Raw genomic sequence first — 18787 nt, forward strand, 5'->3', positions numbered from 1 at the left:
ACCCTCTGTTTGGCCTCACTGACTGAAAGGTTCAGTTCGGCTTTCTTGTTCTTGCCAGGAATGCAGAGTGCACAATAACGTCCTTTCACTACGAAATGACAAAGTCAAAGATAGAGGGGCCGAGAAAGTACTCATACAGAATTACTTATTGTCTCGAATGCCTCATGATAGCCAGATCCCAGAATCCTCAGGTTTGATAGATAGATGTGGAAATAACTTTGATATATGTGATGGTGCTTTTGGATTACTGTTTCCCTTGGATAGAATGTGTCAACTAATAAATAAAAACATGGGTTTCATGAGTCAGGAAAAGGGAAGATTTTCTGTTATGCAGTTAATTGATATTCCCCAGAGTTCTTTTTCCCCCATTTCCATAGCTGCTAGGCATTTATAATATTGCTTTTCATATTTCTGATAACAATTCTGCCGAAAGAGGTGATGTGATTAGGGGAAGAAAAAGGGAAATATTCACATTCCCTTATTTTACTCATTGACCGTCCCAAAGGTCAATGTACACAACAACAATCAATAATTAGGAAAGAAAGCTGCATGCACACTACTTTGAATTCTGGGTCTCTCCTCTTCCATGGCAATTTATTGGGTATCATGCGCTCTTACAGAATCCCACAGATACAGTTTGTAATTCCTGTGACACAGATAGTTTGCAATTCTTCATAATGCATGAATAGTTTAAGCATTCAGTACATCGAGGTTCATGAGAATTGCTAATTGGCCTTGTGAAACTGTAGCAGTGCCTCCCAGGGATCTAAAAGTGTTTACAGCCACCCACACAGCGCGAGGAGGAAAATGACTGTGCTGGCTTGGTTTTCTTGTAACAGTCCAGTGACATGGCTTCCTCATTGCTGGTGAGCTGCATTTAAAGAGCCTGCTCCAGGGTAAGACTAGTCTTACGGATAAAAAAAAATTTGCTTAAGCTGTTTCTTTCCTAGACAAATGGGATTCTAGTTTGGATATAGCTTGCAAAAGATGCTGGATCTTTTGATATTTCTACGCTAGTAAAACTTGGAGCTCTGACCTATAATATTTAGTACATGATTTTTCTGGGATATGGAAAAATATGCTCTATCACCTAATGTGATGTCTTTAACCCTCTGTGTAAATGGTGCACTTTAAAAAACCAAGTCTACTGTTAAATAGATATTTCTTTATTAACATAATGACAAAGAGATTATACAATATCAGTTAAAGAGACAGAATGTGACTGGATTTACTGCTGCCTTTGTCTTGGAGCAAGAGAAAGGCTTATCCTAGAAATCATCACCTTTCTTTCTAAGGGAAGAGGAGGACATGACCTTGGAGAAAACTTCTGAGTGTTTACCCAGCTGGAGATCTGGGCTGTCAGATCCAAATGGTCCCATTGCAATCCTTTTTTCCCGGGTGGTGCGTAGATCTTTGACAAGTGATGAGTGACCTCTGCTTCGTGTGTTCAGGCTGAGGACTGGACTCTGTGACCAGGGATTTGGTGTGCGGGGCCTCACAGGCTGAAGAGAAACATTAACACATGAGTACATATGCCAAACATGTGGTCTCACGTGAACAACAGACCCAAAGAGAAAGTCTCTTCAGCTGTGGTTTATCAGAACAGCTCTATGAACTACTACAATACATAAGAAAATAGAATCTATGTGTTCCAGACCTGCCTTCTTTGACCCAGTCAGGAGCCTAATGTGGAGAACATACCTGAATTGCCCCCTCAAGAAGGCTTGAGCATCTATGTGGTGACCTTTAGGGTTAGCCTCTGTTTCCTATGCCTTTATTACTATGCAGAATAGCAGCAATTATAGGGCACGCTTGTAGCTATGACTAAAGAGCCTTATTCCTGGGATGTGTTAAGGAGGTGAATTCACTCAGGGTGAACAGCCCCTGGGGACACAGCACTACTCTATTTCAACCCCTTAAGCCAATGAAGTGATGGCCAGAGTAGCTTGTCCCTAGGTGTAAGCGTCCCCAGGAGTCTCAATCATTCTGATATCAATACAAGTTTCTGTGTTACTTTATGGAATAATAATAGGGACAGCCTCATTCCCACATGAATTCTCAGCTTAGGGCAAAAGTATGAAAGCCCATTTACCAGGACTAACTATTTAAATATTATACATCAAGCCAACAACCTGTTAAGTAAAATACATTCTATCACTACCTTGACAAGGAGATCAGGCCTGAATTTGGAGTTTTTAGATTCTTTGGCGTTCCTTACCAGAACATGGAGGCATGGGAAAGCCAACCTACACACAGTCCACCCACCTCTTTCCATTCCCGGCCCCATTCCACACTGTGAGGACCTCACACATACACCTGTGGACACTTCAGACTACATGTCCAAGCTCTGTTCACATACCCCTGTTGGCCCTGCTTTGAGTCTAAGGGTACACACGCGTGCAATGCTGACCCCTTTGGGAAGACAGCTCAGTTCACCCAAGCCCTAAAAACAGGCAAGGAATTCCAGAGTTTTGGTTACCCAGAGAGTGTGGTCTACAAGGCAGGGTATGTGTGCTGGTAGGGCATGCCCATTTGGCCCCACAGACTCCTTGTCCTAGGAGGAGGCACGTGGCTGGAGGTCAGAGCTGAGCCCGCCAAAGCTGAAGCCCCAGGACAGGGGTCCCGCCTGCACCAGTGTGTCACTGGTCAGGTTATTGCTAGCCATCCTGACAAAAGACTGCCTCGCAGGAAAATCTCCTACCTTCCACAGTGCCCACTAAGCTGGTGGTGTGACATGGGTTGATAAGAACATGTCCCATGGTGCCCCATACTGAATTGGTAATGGAGGAAAAACAAAGGGAAATATACAGGGCCAGAAGCTAGTTTATGGAAAATTCTAATCATCACATGCATAAAATTATAAAAGAAGGATTTAGTTCTTACTTAATGCCTAGTCAAAAAAGGGCTCTCCTGATAATGCAGCATTATAAATGCACCACACATTTTTCTTTTTGGATAGGAATCAAGCAAAATAGAATATATCAAAATTGTGTATCATATCTATATATCTATATATCTATATATATATACCTCTTCTGTTAAATAAATAGAAAAAAATTATTATAAATTTAATGGGATTATTTCTGATTTTTATATTTGATTATTTATAATTAATTTCAAATGCCTAATACCAGAGTTTGATATATGCCCACTCACACATTTGCAGAAATACCATGTCTCTTATATTTCTTATTTCACAAATAACATAATTTTAGCTACATGTTCTATTGCATTATTGCTAGTTAAATAATAAGAACCAATCTATTATTTATTACCTTGTTTTTCATTAGTTTTTAAAAAATGGATAAATCAATTATAATGGACCGTTTCACTTTAATTTTGACTTTCAAGATGTATTCCTTTATCAATTATTTTTATTATACTCATTGAATATTATACTTACAATGAAAAAATGAAGTCATGATACAAAGTAGTCTAACCTGCACACGAATGTTTGTAGCAGCTTTATTCATAATCACCAAAAAACTAGAAGCACCCAAGATGTCCTTTGAAAGGTGAGTGGAAAAAACCAACTGTGGTACATCCATACTATGGAAAGTATTCAAAGATAAGAAATAAGCTATCACGCCACAAAAAAAATGTGTGAACCTCCTTAAATAAGTATTGCTAAGTGAAGAGCCAGCCTAAAAAGGCTACACATGATTTTAACCATATGACATTCTGGAAACACAAAGACCAGAATGTCTTTGGAACATTCCAAACACTGGAAACAAAAAGACCAGTGATAATGTTAATGTCAAGTTCCTTTGATTTTTTGTTTGTTTGTTTGTTTAAAGGGAATTATACTGATTTTAAAAGAAAAGAGAAGAGCAAGGCAAGCAAAGATTAGAGATCAGGAAAAATGAGATGAGTTAGGGAAAGTTTGTGGTTTAAAAAAACACCATATTTTTAATTGCACAAGTGATACATGTTCAATGTAGAAAACCCAGAACATAAATATAAACAAAGAAGAAAATAAAAATAACCTGGACTCCCATCATCTAAAGGTAACTACTGTTAAATTTTGCAATGTAAAGAGTCCCAAACTTTTTTCAGTAGCATGTATGAATAAATACACATATACATATCCCCCAAATGGGATCCTACTGTAATATTTGTCTGCTTCTTTCCCACTCATGATATATTAAGAGCATTATTCCATGTCATTAAATTGTACTTCTGAAAATGGTTATTAATAGCTGTTTTTGTAGTGAGAACTAAGTAGAGTCACAGGAAAAGTGATGAAATTTAAGATAAGTCAGGCTCCAAAATGTGCCTCCCAGGTCACAAGGGAAATTAGAAGACAGTCAGCCACAATATTCTTTGAAAACAAACAAAAAAATATTCTTTGAGGAAATCAAATGAGGAAATCACTGAATGTTGAAAAAAGAAAAGCATGAGGTCACAGGAAGGACTGGGAGGAGGAGATATCTGCACAGGATGTGGAAAAGACAAATTTGTAGCCCTCCTCTAGCTGAGCACAGCATCTCTCTGCTTTGAGAGCAGAGAAGCACAGCTCATCCCCCAGTTCACGGCAGAAATGTGTCCATTGTATACTGAAAACCACTCTTTGAAAAGGCAATTAAAGCTTCTATTGACCCGGGGGATCTGATATCAGGGCCGTGCTAGCACACACACAGCTTACATTATCAATTAGGAAGAGAGCTCCCCATCTGCTGTCCCTTCCTCCAAACGTTGCAGCCCTAGATTAGGTCACAGGACTTGGAAGGAAAACATCAGTTGGTTTCAGCCCTTACTCTGGCCCTCGGCCAGGTAACTTTGTGCAGAGCAGAGCAGTACCTCACACAAAGGCTTTGTCAGATATGGTCCCAACTTACTCAAACTTCTACAGGGCATATGCAAAAATAATCTAATCTCCCCCACCCACAAGGTCACTGCGCAATTCAAGAACTTCTCTGCCTCTCCCATTCCTAATTCCTCGGAAGTAGGCCAGTGCCGCACAAGTCATCGTATAGGTCATAAAGGGCTTTGCTCCATAAATGATAGCTACCATTTTTTAAAGTGTTTAGCTCTGCACCAAACCCTGTGTTAAGTGCCTTACATGCATTATTTTATCTTCACAACAACCCTAAGAAGTAGGTTCAATTTTTATTCCCATTTTGCTGATGAGATTACTGAGACGTGAGAGAATAATCTAACTGAGCTAATGCCACATATAAGTGGGAGGGACTAAATTCTGGTTGGTGTTTCCCAGTAAACATTTTCCTGTGCACCTTCTGTGTGTAAAGCAGTGTGCTAAAAGCAAGAGAATAAAGGCATAAGGAAATACTTTCCTTGAAGGATTGATAGACTAGAAAGTTTAGGAAGAAATACAACAAGTACATAATACCACAATATAGGCACAATGTGCTAAATTCAGGTAAAAAGGTCAAAGTTCTCTCTCTTTTTTTAAAATTTTATTGGGGAACAGTGTGTTTCTCTAGGGCCCACCAGCTCCAAGTTGTCCTTCAGTCTAGTTGTGGAAGGCGCAGCTCTCTGGCCCATGTGGGAATTGAACCGGCAACCCTGTTGTTCAGAGTTCCAACTCTAACCAACTGAGCCATCCGGCCACCCCTGGTCAAAGTTCTCTTGATTAGAAAGATGGGAGAGCCTTTGGGGGAGGAGATGGAATGTAAAATGGACTTTAATAAGGGTTCTGACAAAAGATGATTGGGAGACAGTATTTAGAAGAGCATGAGTAAAGGTATGGAGAAGAACAAAGGCAAGGAACAGCGAATAGTCTAACTTGTAGAAGTAATATTTAGGGGAGCTGTGGCTGGTAAGGCTGTAACACTATCTGACTTCAGTACCTAACTGAAGGGCTTGCAGTGCTCAGTGGGATGCACAGATGGATTTTGATTAGGGTGATGGCACATTTGGGGCCACAACTTGATAAAATTAATGTTGTATCTACCTGTGTTATGAATTGGCATAGGGAGAGATTAAAGAGACTAGTTGAAAGGCTACTTGTAATTGAGAAAGAAAAGGGGCTATGTAATAAACTTGACAAGCTATTAGGGCGTTACATGGTGGACCTGATGAGCTCAGTGACCAAAAGTAACCACACAGGTTGTTTTGATCATAAATTCCTAACTGGGAAGACCATGGCAGGCAGTCGCCATCTAAGCAAAACTCAGCCTTTACCTTAAGAGAGTGAGCCCTGTCCATTGTTATGCATGTACAATAACATACCTTTGAAATGTCAGAGTAATTTTCTTTTCTAGACCCCTGGAAGGCACAACCCCCCTCACCAGAACACAAGACCACAGAACTCCTAATTGTTATCTTGTTCCCCGCATTCCAACTTCATAGCCCATAAATGTTAAATGTTAACTATCCTGTACCCACCAATGTAAAAGAAGTGTTTCTCCATTTTGCTTTTTATTCAGTCCTAGAGATTTCCCCACTTTGCTTTTTCCCCGCCTCCTTAATTGACCACCAATGGATTTCATATAACCCTCTTTACATCTCCTCCTTTGATTCTAATGTATAAAATAAGCTGCAAAACTGCCATTCGGCAGAGTATTTTTTCAATCCATTGAGATCTTGCTTCCAGGCATGTCCTCAAAATTTGGCTCAAATAAACTTTTACAAGACTTTTCTATATTCTGGACATTCTTTCATTAACACAATAAACCTGGGTTTCTGAGCCTCAACACTATTGACATTTTGATTCCGATAATTATCCGTTGGGGGGTGGGAGCTGTCCTTCGCATTGTGGCTGTTTCGTGGCCTCTATCCATTGGATGTTATAACATCTCCCCGCCAGCCCACAACTGAAGTGTTCCCTGGGGAGGCAAAATCGCCCCCAGTTTAGGACCACTGTAATAGACCACGTGAGAAATAAAAAAGGGTGGATGTGACACATGGGTAATTTTGGCAAGTGTTTGGATAAAAGTGTGACTGAGAAAGAGTACTGAGAGAAACAGAACCACAGAAAAGACCCTAGAGGCCATGTACTCTGATATGTTCATAATTGCTTGCAACATTGTAAATTTTTTTTGGAGGGAGTTTGATATCAATAATAATAACCTATCAATAATCACAAAAATTATCTTGCACTTTGACTCGGCAATTCCATTTCTAGGAATTTATCTTAAACGATTCAAATAAAAACAAGTAATCTTTATGACAAAACAAAGTTACGTGAGACAGTGACCATGTTGTTCTTAACAATGGCACCCCCATGCCTACCACAGTGCCTGTTAAATGAGAGATCCACATTTAAGAGGTCGATTTAAAATTCAGAGGTGAGATTGAAGATTCTGGAGAGAAGTTCCGTGTTTCCGCGAAAATAAGACCTAGCGGGACAATCAGCTCTAATGCGTTTTTTGGAGTAAAAATTAATATAAGACCGGGTATAATATAATATAATGTAAAATATAATGTATCATCTGCAGCGTAAGGAGGGCCTGGTGGACCCAGGGTTTGAAAGAAATCTCGAAGTTTGTCTGTTAGCGTTCATTGAAAACAAGATTTGTGCACTTTCCATGCAAAACTGCTGCATAACTTGTTCTTCAGAAATGAGGACGTCCTGGGTAACACTGCAATATGCGAAAGACTAGAAGGAATGAAGTAGCCAATTTCCTTTCGCTTTAAGTCCCCAGCAACTTCATTTTTAAATCGCCCTGTAAACATGGAATCCTTGTTAACTTGGCATGGACTCCGCCGCCCTGACGTGAAGCCAGGCATTTAAATTCAGGTACCTTTTGCTCACAGAGAGAGCGAAAGGCGCCCGGTGGAAGGATGGTGGGCGTGGCCAACCCTGAGGCGGCTGGGGGCCCGCCCCCTTCCCAGAGTACACTGCAGCCGCAACGTGCGTGCGCCCTTCTCGCCTGCTGCCGCCGGGCTCGGAGGAGGGCTGGATCATGGACGGACTCCGAGCTGGTGCAGGGCTCTTGAGGCGCGGGCGGCTGAGACGCCGGCGCCAGCCGCAGCCTCACAGCGGGTCAGTGCTGGCCCTGCCCTTGAGGCCCAGGAAGATCCGAAGGCAGCTGAGAAGAAGTGTTGCGTCCCGCATGGCCGCGCTGAGGGCCCAGGCGCTGCCAAGCGAGGACTCGGAGGACTCGAGGGTGGAGTCAACAGTGGACGATCGCGGGGACTCGCTGCCTGGTGGAGCGGCGGCCACCCCAGATGCAGCTCGGCGAGAGCCGCACGGCCACCTCGGTCCTGCAGAGCTGCTGGAAGGCTCGCCCGCGGCCCGCTCTCTGCAGAACCCGCCGGCGCGTTTGGTGGAGGCACAGACCCCGCCATCACGCCTGGTGCCGGCGCCCGCCGCACCCGCCCGCGTGGCGGAGACCTCGGCCCTGCTGGGCTCTGCCCAGCACTTGGCGGCTGCCCCACCGTCCGTGACCCCCGCGACGCTGTCGGGGCCGCAGGTGGATAGCACGGGCGGGGAGCTGACCTGGGACTCGCCGCTGCAGCGCGTCTTGGCGGAGCTGAACGGCATCCCCAGTAGCCGGCGGCGGGCGGCGCGCCTCTTCGAGTGGCTCATCGCGCCCATGCCACCCGATCACTTCTACCGGCGTCTGTGGGAGCGGGAGGCGGTGCTCGTGCGGCGGCAGGACCACACCTACTACCAGGGTCTTTTCTCTACGGCGGATTTGGACTCCATCCTGCGCAACGAGGACGTGCAGTTCAGCCAGCACCTGGATGCCGCGCGCTACCTAAACGGGCAGCGCGAGACCTTGAACCCGCCAGGCCGCGCCCTGCCCGCCGCCGCTTGGTCTCTGTACCAGGCCGGCTGCTCCCTGCGCCTTCTTTGTCCGCAGGCTTTCTCGACCACCGTGTGGCAGGTTTTGGCTGTGCTCCAGGAGCAGTTTGGAAGTATGGCAGGCTCCAACGTTTACCTCACGCCCCCCAATTCGCAGGGCTTTGCCCCGCACTACGACGACATAGAGGCTTTTGTGCTGCAGTTGGAAGGTAGGAAACTCTGGCGCGTCTACCGACCCCGCGTCCCGACTGAGGAACTGGCCCTGACATCCAGCCCCAACTTCAGCCAGGACGACCTCGGTGAGCCGGTGCTCCAGACAGTGTTGGAACCTGGAGATTTGCTCTATTTTCCTCGGGGCTTCATTCACCAAGCCGAATGCCAGGATGGAGTGCACTCTCTGCACCTCACCTTGTCCACGTACCAGCGCAATACCTGGGGCGACTTCCTGGAGGCCGTAGTGCCTCTGGCCTTGCAGGCTGCAATGGAAGAAAACGTGGAGTTTCGTAGGGGTCTACCCCTAGACTTTATGGATTACATGGGGGCCCAGCATTCGGATTCCAAGGATCCACGGAGAACCGCTTTCATGGAGAAGGTGCGGGTCTTGGTTGCCCGCTTGGGACACTTTGCCCCTGTCGATGCCGTGGCTGACCAGCGAGCCAAAGATTTTATCCACGATTCTATGCCTCCTGTGCTGACTGACAGGGAGAGAGCACTAAGTGTTTATGGGCTCCCAATTCGCTGGGAAGCTGGAGAACCTGTGAACGTGGGGGCCCAGTTAACAACAGAAACAGAAGTGCACATGCTTCAGGATGGGATAGCTCGGCTGGTGGGTGAGGGAGACCATTTGTTTCTCTATTATACAGTGGAAAACTCTCGCGTTTACCATCTGGAAGAGCCCAAGTGCTTGGAGATTTACCCCCAGCAAGCTGATGCCATGGAACTCTTGCTCCGCTCCTATCCAGAGTTTGTGAGAGTAGGGGACCTGCCCTGTGACAGTGTGGAGGAACAGCTTTCCTTGGCAACCATGTTATATGATAAAGGGCTGCTGCTCACCAAGATGCCTCTTACCTGAAGGGGTTTCTTGTTGATTGCTGGAAACAAGGCAGTAGTGTGATTCCTACCACCACTACCTTGTTTTTGGAAAAACTCATGTTCTTACCTTGATAATCATCATTGAGCTCACATTTACCTTTATGACTGCTTCAATGTCACAAAGCTCAGATGGTCTTCTAGGAACCACCACCTCATCTAGGCACAAAAGTAAAAGCAGAAGTTGGAGGTGGAAAAAAGGAGCTATTTCTGCAGAAGTAACCTTGATCCCTGATCATTTCAGAGTACCAACTTCATCATCACCCTCAGGCTTTCGTGTACTGTGTAGCACTTGCTGTGTCATTCTGCTTGAGACATTAGAAGTTTTTATTTGGAATTTGCATCCTTCATTTGAGTTCTCTTTCATCAGTTTGGGGGAGGGTTGGGGTCAGTATCCTGTTTGTTACTGTGAGTTTGTATGAATGTTAGAAAAGTTATTAAAATGCCAAAGAATGTTTCCCTTTTTTAAGGCTAGATTATTAATGTGGCATGGCTTGAAAGAATGTGGGAGGGGGGAGGAAGATAGGGAAAATCTATAATGGCTGAGATGAAAGGTAACTTGGGATAGTTGTAGGATTGGGGCCAATTCTATAACTTGAGGGGTTTAAAATTTATTCATTTTAATCTTGCTACTTGAACCCCAAACAGCACAATCCTATTAGAAAAGTTATGATAGAGCTTAAGAGTATGTTATGTTTTTGCTCACTGCTTGCTTGCATCAGTGCCTGGCGCAGCTCCCAAAGAGGCAGGCAGCATGTCTCCTAGTTGTGCTATCATCATAGGCCTCAGTCAGCCATCATGGTAGCAAGCTGGCCATGAGGGAAGGCTGGTGTTCAAGTTACTTTCCACTCTCATTTTTTTCTGGCAGTTGGAAGAAACTTCCCCATATCTGGCAAGTGAATATTCTCATGGTTGCTGGAAAAGAGCCTGGTGTACCAGAGAGAGCACTGGACTTGGAACCAGAAGACCTGGGTTTGGGGTGGTGGCTGGTAGGCAGCTGGCTGAATGACCTGAGGCTGCTGCTACGCCTGGGCACACAGATTTTGTAAGTATATATTGGCACAGCTTGAGGGCTGTACCTCATCATTTAGGTTTCATTTGGAACTTTTAAGATCCTATCACCATAACTAATAGGTTCAGTTATATAAGGTTGAGAACTTTACAAAGTCTTTCTTTTAAAGTTGCGAAACTATAAATGTACATAAAATAAAAACGATAGCTCTCCCTCCAACCCCACTTTCCAGAGGTAACCACTATCAAACGTTAAGCCTACAAGTCTTTTTTGGGGGTGCTTTTAGAGTAGTTTTTGTTTTGTTTTATACTTAACGTTCTTCTAATATGTCACTTTTTTACCCAATTTTCAAATCAGTTCAAATATAACTCCCTCATTTTTTAAAGGGACAAAATGGCAAATAAATAAATCTGGGGGGCAGGGGAGCAGGAAGAAAAATAACAGGAAGACTGAAAGGATGGTTCCCAAGAAGGAAAGGAGGTATAGCCTTTCCTGGCTCTCATCCTGTAGGACTGACAGCTAGTCCCAAACATCCAGATCCTGGAAAAAGGCTTGTTAAAAGTTAAGGCATAAGACTCAACCCTAGAAAACCTACCCTGAAAAGTTGCTTGAAGAAAAGTATGGAGTTTCAGTGGTTTTTGCCCTTCTTTGGGTTGCAAGTAAACATGTTTTGCTTCCTCCTTCACTTTTCTTATTTCTGACTCAATCTTGAATATTTTCTGTGTCAGCAAGTCCTTTTGGCTTAGTGTTTGAATCTAGATTGAACGAATGATGTTGAAAACAACTGCACTAGGCTGTAAATCATCAAAAAGCATTAATAAAATAACTTATTGTGTCATCCTTATTAATATTACGTAGTACATAAATGCCTGAGAGCGTTGTTCTCTTGTGATACTGGTTGGACATTTTTACACCTGTTAATGAAAAATTTACTTTAGTTTTTTGGGCATGATGAAAGGAATCTGCTAAGAAATGCTTAGTGTGAAACTGGTTTGGATAATTATATGAAGAAAGAATCTTTTACATATTTAAAGTCCTTTTCCTTCTATTCCTTCATCTCCTCTAATAACTTTGAAAAATTAGAACCACCTGTTCAGCTAGAGTGTTTTTGTTGTTGTTGTTGTTGATTTTGGTGAAAGAGCTCAGATTAGGAACTACGGAAAGTTTAGAAGGAAAAAGAAAACCTAGGAGGCCAGCTCCAATCCCTCATTCCTTTATTATGCCTATCTGCAAAAGAAAAATGAAGAACTTGGGTGTAGGGCATGGTGGGGAGAAAATGGGAAGGGAAGAAAACAATATTTCAGAAACAACAAACCCTGATTTTGAAGCCTACTTGATAGAACTAATAGGATTGTTGTTTTGTCTTTTTACCAGTCGGATTTTATAATCCTATCTTGCACAGATGTTTTGTATCTTCAAATGATATGGTATCCATGTCTAGGATTGTAGAAAGTATTTCTGTGATGGGGAAAAGAGTATGTACATGCTTAGGAGGAAAAGGGGTCTGAAGAACTCATAAAAGCCCTGAATTTTCTCTTGAAAACACAGCTTGCACTTATCTACCCTGTTCTTGATCTCCTGATGCATTTCCTGGTTTCCTTCATCTTCTAAGTTAAGTATCTTCATTGCCTGGTGAATTTCCCTGAAAGATAAGAAGGACTTCTTAGGTTGTTCTCCCCATCCTTAAAAAAAAGCATGGGGCTAGAAAATAACGACTTGGGAATCAGACAAGAATCCTAAATCCTAATCCTAGCTATGCAGTTTTGCTGAGCCTTATCTGCAAAAATGGTATAATGCTTAGCTTATATGGCTGTTGTGTAGTTTTTGAGATGATGTATTTGAAGGTACTAATAGGTACCATTTATTGAACATCTTTATGACAGGTACTAAAGATGTGGCTATCTCGTTAGTCATTACCACAAACCTGTAAAATAGACTTGTCATCTGCACTTGTTATATGAAACAAATGGGCTCAGAGTTGAATTTACCGAGGCTCACATAGCTACTGTAATGCAGGCCTGAGCTGGAATTCAAACCCTGGGCTTTTTTACTCTAAAGCCTGTTATCACAGTAGGCACTTGATAAATGTTAGTTGAATAATGAATAATTTAAAACAACCTGGAGAATAGGTGCGTGAACTATATAAGCTTGACTTTCAATCTAATTTAGGTCAGTTTTTATGTTACCTACTTGGCCCAGGTGAGTTTGTGCTTTTACAGCCATTAGGCAGCCTGGAAAGGCAGGGATATATCCTGTTAACAAGGGCGGAGAGTTGGCAGTGCAGCAGACCGTGGAAGGAACCAGAGATTTAGTGCTTACTTTAGAACAGCATCATGGTTTTCTAGGAGCAGCACGTCTAGGAAGGTGTCCCTGACCCGATCCCCTTGAAGTTTGAGGGCTAGGATGCTACGGCAAGCTTCTAGTCGCACACCTGGTGACTTTTCATAGTGGATAGCCCAGAGCAGGAGGTCTGTCAGCTGGGGACTCACTTGGCCAATCTGTCCCAACGCTGCAGAGATGAGAGGGCAGCATGTTCCACTGTCACTTAAGAATGAGCTGGCTATATCCTAGCTTCCAGAAATGGCCTCAATAATAAGGTATAGTCAGCCACCGGCTGTATTAATTATTGCAAATGCTAAACCAAGTCTTTCTTTTGTTTGTATCTTCCTTTTTAGATGATAATCATCATTGGAATTTCAGGGATAGGTTTGAGTAGGACATCATCTCTAAAGGATTCCTAGGAGGGGTGTTTTATCCCATTCTTGCCAATTTACCTATATATGTAGGGATGAGATACAGGACAGATAACTCAAGGCCAGCCTAGTCAAAGCAGGGTGATGGGGAAAGGAGGCACAATCATTTCACAGGTTTACCTGGGGCCGATTCTTTTGGCTGGTGGCTGGTGTCAGAGAGAAACAATGCCAAAGATCCTTAGAAGGAAGCTAGGAAGATTTGAGGGCAGGATTTTAAGTCTGTAACCATCTTGAATGTGGTCTGACTTTTACAGAGTCCTATAGTTGAAACCTCCAGAGAAAGCCAGTGTACTCAACAGTGGATACCTACTTGGAACTGGACAAGACAGTTAACAGGGACTGTCTTGTCAGCCCTTTGCCATAACAAGTTTAACATTGACCTAGACTCAGGATCCTTAACTAAAAATTAAAAAGAAAAAAATCTACTTTCTCAGCTAAGGAACTTCTGAGCAGGTGTGATCACCCCTACCTTACACTCCGCCCCTTCCTAAAGAGTGGGGATCATCTCTACTAGCATGTGTGAACATATTTAAGGTTGAGTTGCTGGGGCCACTGTGTCATACCTCGAATGGCAAAGGCCTTGATTTTCCAGTAAGGATCTCTCTGTATCAGATTCAGAAGGCATTTAAGAACCTGGGATGGATAAAAGGCAGAGTTGAATGGAGTGGACCAGAGCAAGAATGAACCAGAGACAGGGACCCCTCTTGTCTCTAAAATATACTATAACTAAAAAATGACATATTACTTCTAGTGACAAATGAGCTGGAGCCTGAAGCACTAGCCTGCACACACGGTATATTAGCTGAAATATCTTATGTCTGTGAATTGATTTTCTCAGCTCACAGGTCTATGTATGGCCATGCAGGCTTTTGAATACCTCCCTCAGGTTTTCCCCTAATAGTAATAACATGGGATTATAACTCCATTCCCTGGAGTTGAAGCTGAAGACCACAACTGAGGTGAGAACACGATTCAGGGATGCGCTCTAGAGTGAGGTGGGATGTCTGGGAGCTAAATGTGGTCCTAACTGATTGGTGTGGCCTATATATACCCCCTCACCTTCCTGGTTTTGACCTCTCTGTCCCCACAGAATGGTGAGTGTATTATGTACAACAAGGGAAGCTCAGGGTAATGCCCTCTTCTGGTTAATCAGGTAAGATGGGAATGTTTCCTTGACTCACCATAGTATTATGGATCTGCAGGGCACCTGCTGCCAAACAGGCTGCCCGCCGAACTGCCATGAAGTCATCAGAGAAGCAGTCCAGGAAGCTTGGCAGAAGCTTGGCGGTCATGAGCTTAAGCGCACCAATCAGGGACAGGGCTTCCACACGCTCCTGGGAATTTCCTTGACCCAGCTTGATTCTATAAGGCACAGGTGCTTGTATTTTCCCTCAAACTTTTGGTGATTCCACCCCCGACCCTGCACTAATGATAAAATCCGATCTCTACAGGCTCTCCACTATCCATTCCTATCCTTTCCTAGTTGGCCTTATGTCAGCTGTTTTATTGACTGGAATCCCTGTTTATCTAGCATGTGCTAGGCACGAAACTATGTTGAATGACTAAAAGGAAGCTTTCAACATGCTTCCCTTACTGCAGTCAAATTCTCTTTACTTCCTTTGCATGTGCCTTGCTTATTTCTGCATTTGGCTCCCAACTTGGAATGTCTTTTCCTCTCTGCAAACGTAGTCATATCCACCGTCCTTTAAACTTGACTTTACTAGATTTTGCCTGTATAATCAAAATCATGTCATACTTTTGGACTGTTAGTGCCTGCCCCACAGTCACAAGCTAGCAGGCAGTCAGGGTCTCCTGGCTCTTTGGGAACGCTGCTTATCAGATAGCCAATTCCGCACCAGGCTAGCAGTCAGGGTCTCCTGGCTTCTTGGGATGTGTGTATGGGAGTAGGCCAGCAGGGCCTGCCAGATCGTTCTCACAAAATGTGCTTTGTTTGCTGTATCTGTATCACCTCGCTTTTCTGCCTTTGTGCAGAGCACTACCCCTCCGGACGGCCGCCACCGGAGACTCTGCCCGGTCTCTAAGGCTCAATAAACCTATGTCCTGCACTCAGCCACCTGGTGTGTTCTTTGGGCTTGCAGCTTCTCGGGCACAAATCTTGGAACAACTGGGACTCAGTCCTCACAGGACTCTTTCAGACATTTAGTGGGCACTCAATGACTCTTGACCGCATTATTGTCTGCAAGGACTGTTAAGTCTTTGTTTTATTTTAAAAAATAATCCTGCAATGGAACCCAGTACCAATGCTGAGCATATACAAATGAGCAGCTCAACAATGCTAACTGCCTGGCTCCTAGAGCCCCCGAGCACTTAAGAATAGAAATGTTTTTTGTCTTACGTTGACTAGGTTTACCTGATCATGTCATGCACCTCTTTCCCAAGACTCATTTGCCCCAGCGCTTGGGCAGCTGCTTGTCTTACGTCCTTACGCCAGTCACTCCACATCAGCTGGATCAACTTACGTTTTATGTCCTGTAAACAGGTGTGATGATTAGCTACCATTTATTGAACATCAGTTTTATACTTGGCACTGTGCTAAGAGTTTTTACCTATCACTTAATCCTCCCAAACAATACAATACAGACGATAAAATGAAGGCTCAGATTTACTTACTTGCCCAAGGTTAACAGACCGAGTGCTGGAGAACTAGGTCTGTTTTCCAAGCTCATGTTTTAAACTATACTGTGTTGGGGCCAATGTAACTGTACTTGAGAGACTTAATATTTGAAGGTGACACATTATTAATAGCGTAACCAACTCATCCCAGTTTGTAGTCACACAACAGCCTAGCCAACTGTCCCCCTGTGTCTTTCCTTAAGGAAAGAAGAGTCTGTGAGATTGTGCCTTTCTGGGACTCTGTTCCATCCTTGTGTTTACACCTTATGTCTCTCTGTCTGGTCTCCAAAAGATGGTTTGCAGCCAAAGACGGGTAAGATATCTCACGGGAGATACAACCTAAGCCAGGCGGAACCGAGTGGGGACCCCAAATGAGCTGCCTTGGACAGGTATGGGAAGGGGCCTTGTCTCCCCTGTCCCCTGCCTGGGAAAGTCTGTTGCGGGCCCTGGCTTTTCCCTTACACCTGTTTGTGAGAGAAATCATGAGGACAACAAAGATCAGTTCTCTCCACTTACCTCAACAGAGCTGTTACAATATGAGAGACTTGACCCTGAAAAGGTACATACCTTAGGTAAGACATCATGGGACCTTGTACTTCGGCTGTTTACAAACAAAGGATGATTGGAATAGACATTTTTCTACTATGATGTATGAGTCTCACAGACCTTGTAAGAAACAGTGTTACTTTCTTGTAGTTGTATACCTATCAATAAAAACCTTCAGTCAGCCTTATTCTGGGCTCCAGTCCTCTGAGACTGAGAGACCCCTGGCCTTTTGAGAGATTTAACTGCATTAGGTCTCTGCTTGTTTCTTTCTTAAAAACTCAAACCGCCACTTCTCGCACCCTCACTGCCCTTGTTGCGCGGGACGCAACACCAGTTTGCCTGGGATTTTCCTGGGTTTAGTACTAAAAGTCCTGTGTCTTGGACAAACCAGGACAGTTGGCCACCTGTATTACTAGTACTTCTCTAAGAAAGGAAAAGACAAACTACTACAGTTATAGTTGATGATTGTGTGAATGTCCACGCTACTCGCCCTGCCTGAAAACTCCCTTTTTCACCCCTATGTAGTACTTGATGTTTTCTACTTTTCTTTTAGGATTTAGCTCAAAAAGCATCTCCTCAGTGAACTCTCCTCTGCCCTCTGTAAGCATGGGAAATCCCACAACACCTTACAACTGCTTCTGTTATAGCTATTATAACATTTACCAAGTGAATACATACTATCCGCATTCTCAGCGTTAGCCTAGTGCCTCGCATGCAGGATGTGCTCAGAAACTGCTTACTGAGTGAGCGATGGACATACCGCTGTTCTTAATTCCAGCAGTCTGATTTGAGGTTCTCATCTTTACTCCAGCCCCTGCTTGCTCTACATGTCTTTACTTTCAGTTGGCAATCCTGACAAGTGCTGCGGAGGTGAATGTGTAAATAAATCGGATGTTAAAATGATATTATGAAATGCAGAGTCTGACTGAGTTGACCCAGGTGAGATTTTGGACTTCTCACAAGTTCAAGGCTGATGGCTGAACTTCTGGTCCAGGACTTTAGCAGCAGAGTACGACAGCAGTTGAGGTAGAATTAATTCAGACTAAAATGTCTTTAGGTGATTATACTAAATGGCCATATTTTGTGCTTCCCACATCAAAATGCGAGGGTCAAAAGAGTGGAGGGTCTTCACTTCCTATGGGAATGGTAACATCCTGGGCTATTTTTGGAGATACTCAGTGTTATAAGGAAAAGATACAGTGACACAAGAAGAAGCGAAAAATCCCATTTGGATACGAAGATGATTGAAAAATAATGGCGAGAAGGAGGTGAGGTGAAAGCCTAAATGACGGTCAGGGTTTCCTTTGGAAGTCCCCCTTCAGTTCTCTCCAAGTCTTGCTCGGCTGCCCCACATTCCTTCATAGAACTTTAACTGATAAGTTCAGCCCATACTCGCCTCCCTCTGAAAAGTTTAGGAGAGTACCTTACATTTACATGTATCACTTGTTCTTGATTCATTTGCGTTTGTTAGTCTTACTCTGTCAGTTTTTTGAAAGTAGGGACTGTTGTGTACCTTCTGTATGTGTGCTGAACACTCAGTCAACAGTGTACTTGGATTGTTGGGTACTTTAAGTTAGTGCTTAAACTATCTGTGATGAAGGACTGATTTTTGAGCAAGAAAAATGTCATTGATACATCATACAATGATATTGAGGCAATGTCAAATTACTGTATGATTTTTTAAACTCAGGCTTTTTGCTTATTTCATTGTGGGTGGGTTATAAACAGTTTGTGGATTGCCACCACGCTGATAAGCAGTGGCTTAAGTCACAGAAATGTTGGCATTTGAAGGTTAGGAGTAAAAGGTAGCAATATGGGGACAGAAATCTGTTTGGCAAGAATGGGATACCAGATAGCAGCAAAAAGTGGAAAGGCTCCCTAGCCCAGTTTTGCTTAGATTTTCTGTCCTGGAAACAGAAAGAGGAGGCTTACCAAACAGACATTTCCACAGATCCGCGAGAGAGCCCGGCAGGCCATAATCCGGTCCTTCCATTGATGGCTGTTCAGCTCCACAGCAAGCATGGTGTGAATTAGGGTCTG

At 43.7% G+C, this 18787-nt stretch overlaps 2 protein-coding genes across 5 annotated transcripts in view; one reads left to right on the top strand and one right to left on the bottom strand.

Annotated features, from left to right (window-relative positions):
- Nucleotides 1-1147: 1147 nt before the first annotated feature.
- Nucleotides 1148-18787, bottom strand: part of HEATR4 (HEAT repeat containing 4) — a 56435-nt gene continuing 38795 nt past the window's right edge. Inside the window, exons 10-18 of one of the 2 annotated variants that reach the window (XM_081047710.1) lie at nucleotides 18680-18784; nucleotides 15939-16057; nucleotides 14749-14929; nucleotides 14131-14200; nucleotides 13134-13323; nucleotides 12378-12456; nucleotides 11410-11569; nucleotides 9903-9961; nucleotides 1153-1502 (exon numbers count right to left, since the gene is read on the bottom strand). In XM_081047710.1, coding sequence (XP_080903836.1) covers nucleotides 1269-1502; nucleotides 9903-9961; nucleotides 11410-11569; nucleotides 12378-12456; nucleotides 13134-13323; nucleotides 14131-14200; nucleotides 14749-14929; nucleotides 15939-16057; nucleotides 18680-18784 — 1197 coding nt within the window. In that variant the 3' untranslated portion in view covers nucleotides 1153-1268. Of the gene's footprint in view, nucleotides 1503-9902; nucleotides 9962-11409; nucleotides 11570-12377; nucleotides 12457-13133; nucleotides 13324-14130; nucleotides 14201-14748; nucleotides 14930-15938; nucleotides 16058-18679; nucleotides 18785-18787 lie in introns of both variants that reach the window. The other variant, XM_081047711.1, reaches the window with a different exon arrangement.
- Nucleotides 7835-15638, top strand: RIOX1 (ribosomal oxygenase 1). Of its 3 annotated transcripts, none has more exons than XM_081047713.1 (2): nucleotides 7835-10080; nucleotides 10671-15638. In XM_081047713.1, exon 1 carries the CDS (start codon nucleotides 7869-7871, stop codon nucleotides 9783-9785), a length of 1917 nt encoding a protein of 638 aa, XP_080903839.1. In that variant the 5' UTR covers nucleotides 7835-7868; the 3' UTR covers nucleotides 9786-10080; nucleotides 10671-15638. The 3 variants fall into 3 exon arrangements, with proteins under 3 accessions (XP_080903839.1, XP_080903840.1, XP_080903838.1); XM_081047714.1 differs by having other exon boundaries at nucleotides 7835-9539; nucleotides 10671-12353; XM_081047712.1 differs by having other exon boundaries at nucleotides 7835-10189; nucleotides 10671-11660.

Source organism: Rhinolophus hipposideros, assembly GCF_964194185.1.
Source record: "Rhinolophus hipposideros genome assembly, chromosome: 5".
Taxonomy (NCBI): domain Eukaryota; kingdom Metazoa; phylum Chordata; class Mammalia; order Chiroptera; family Rhinolophidae; genus Rhinolophus; species Rhinolophus hipposideros.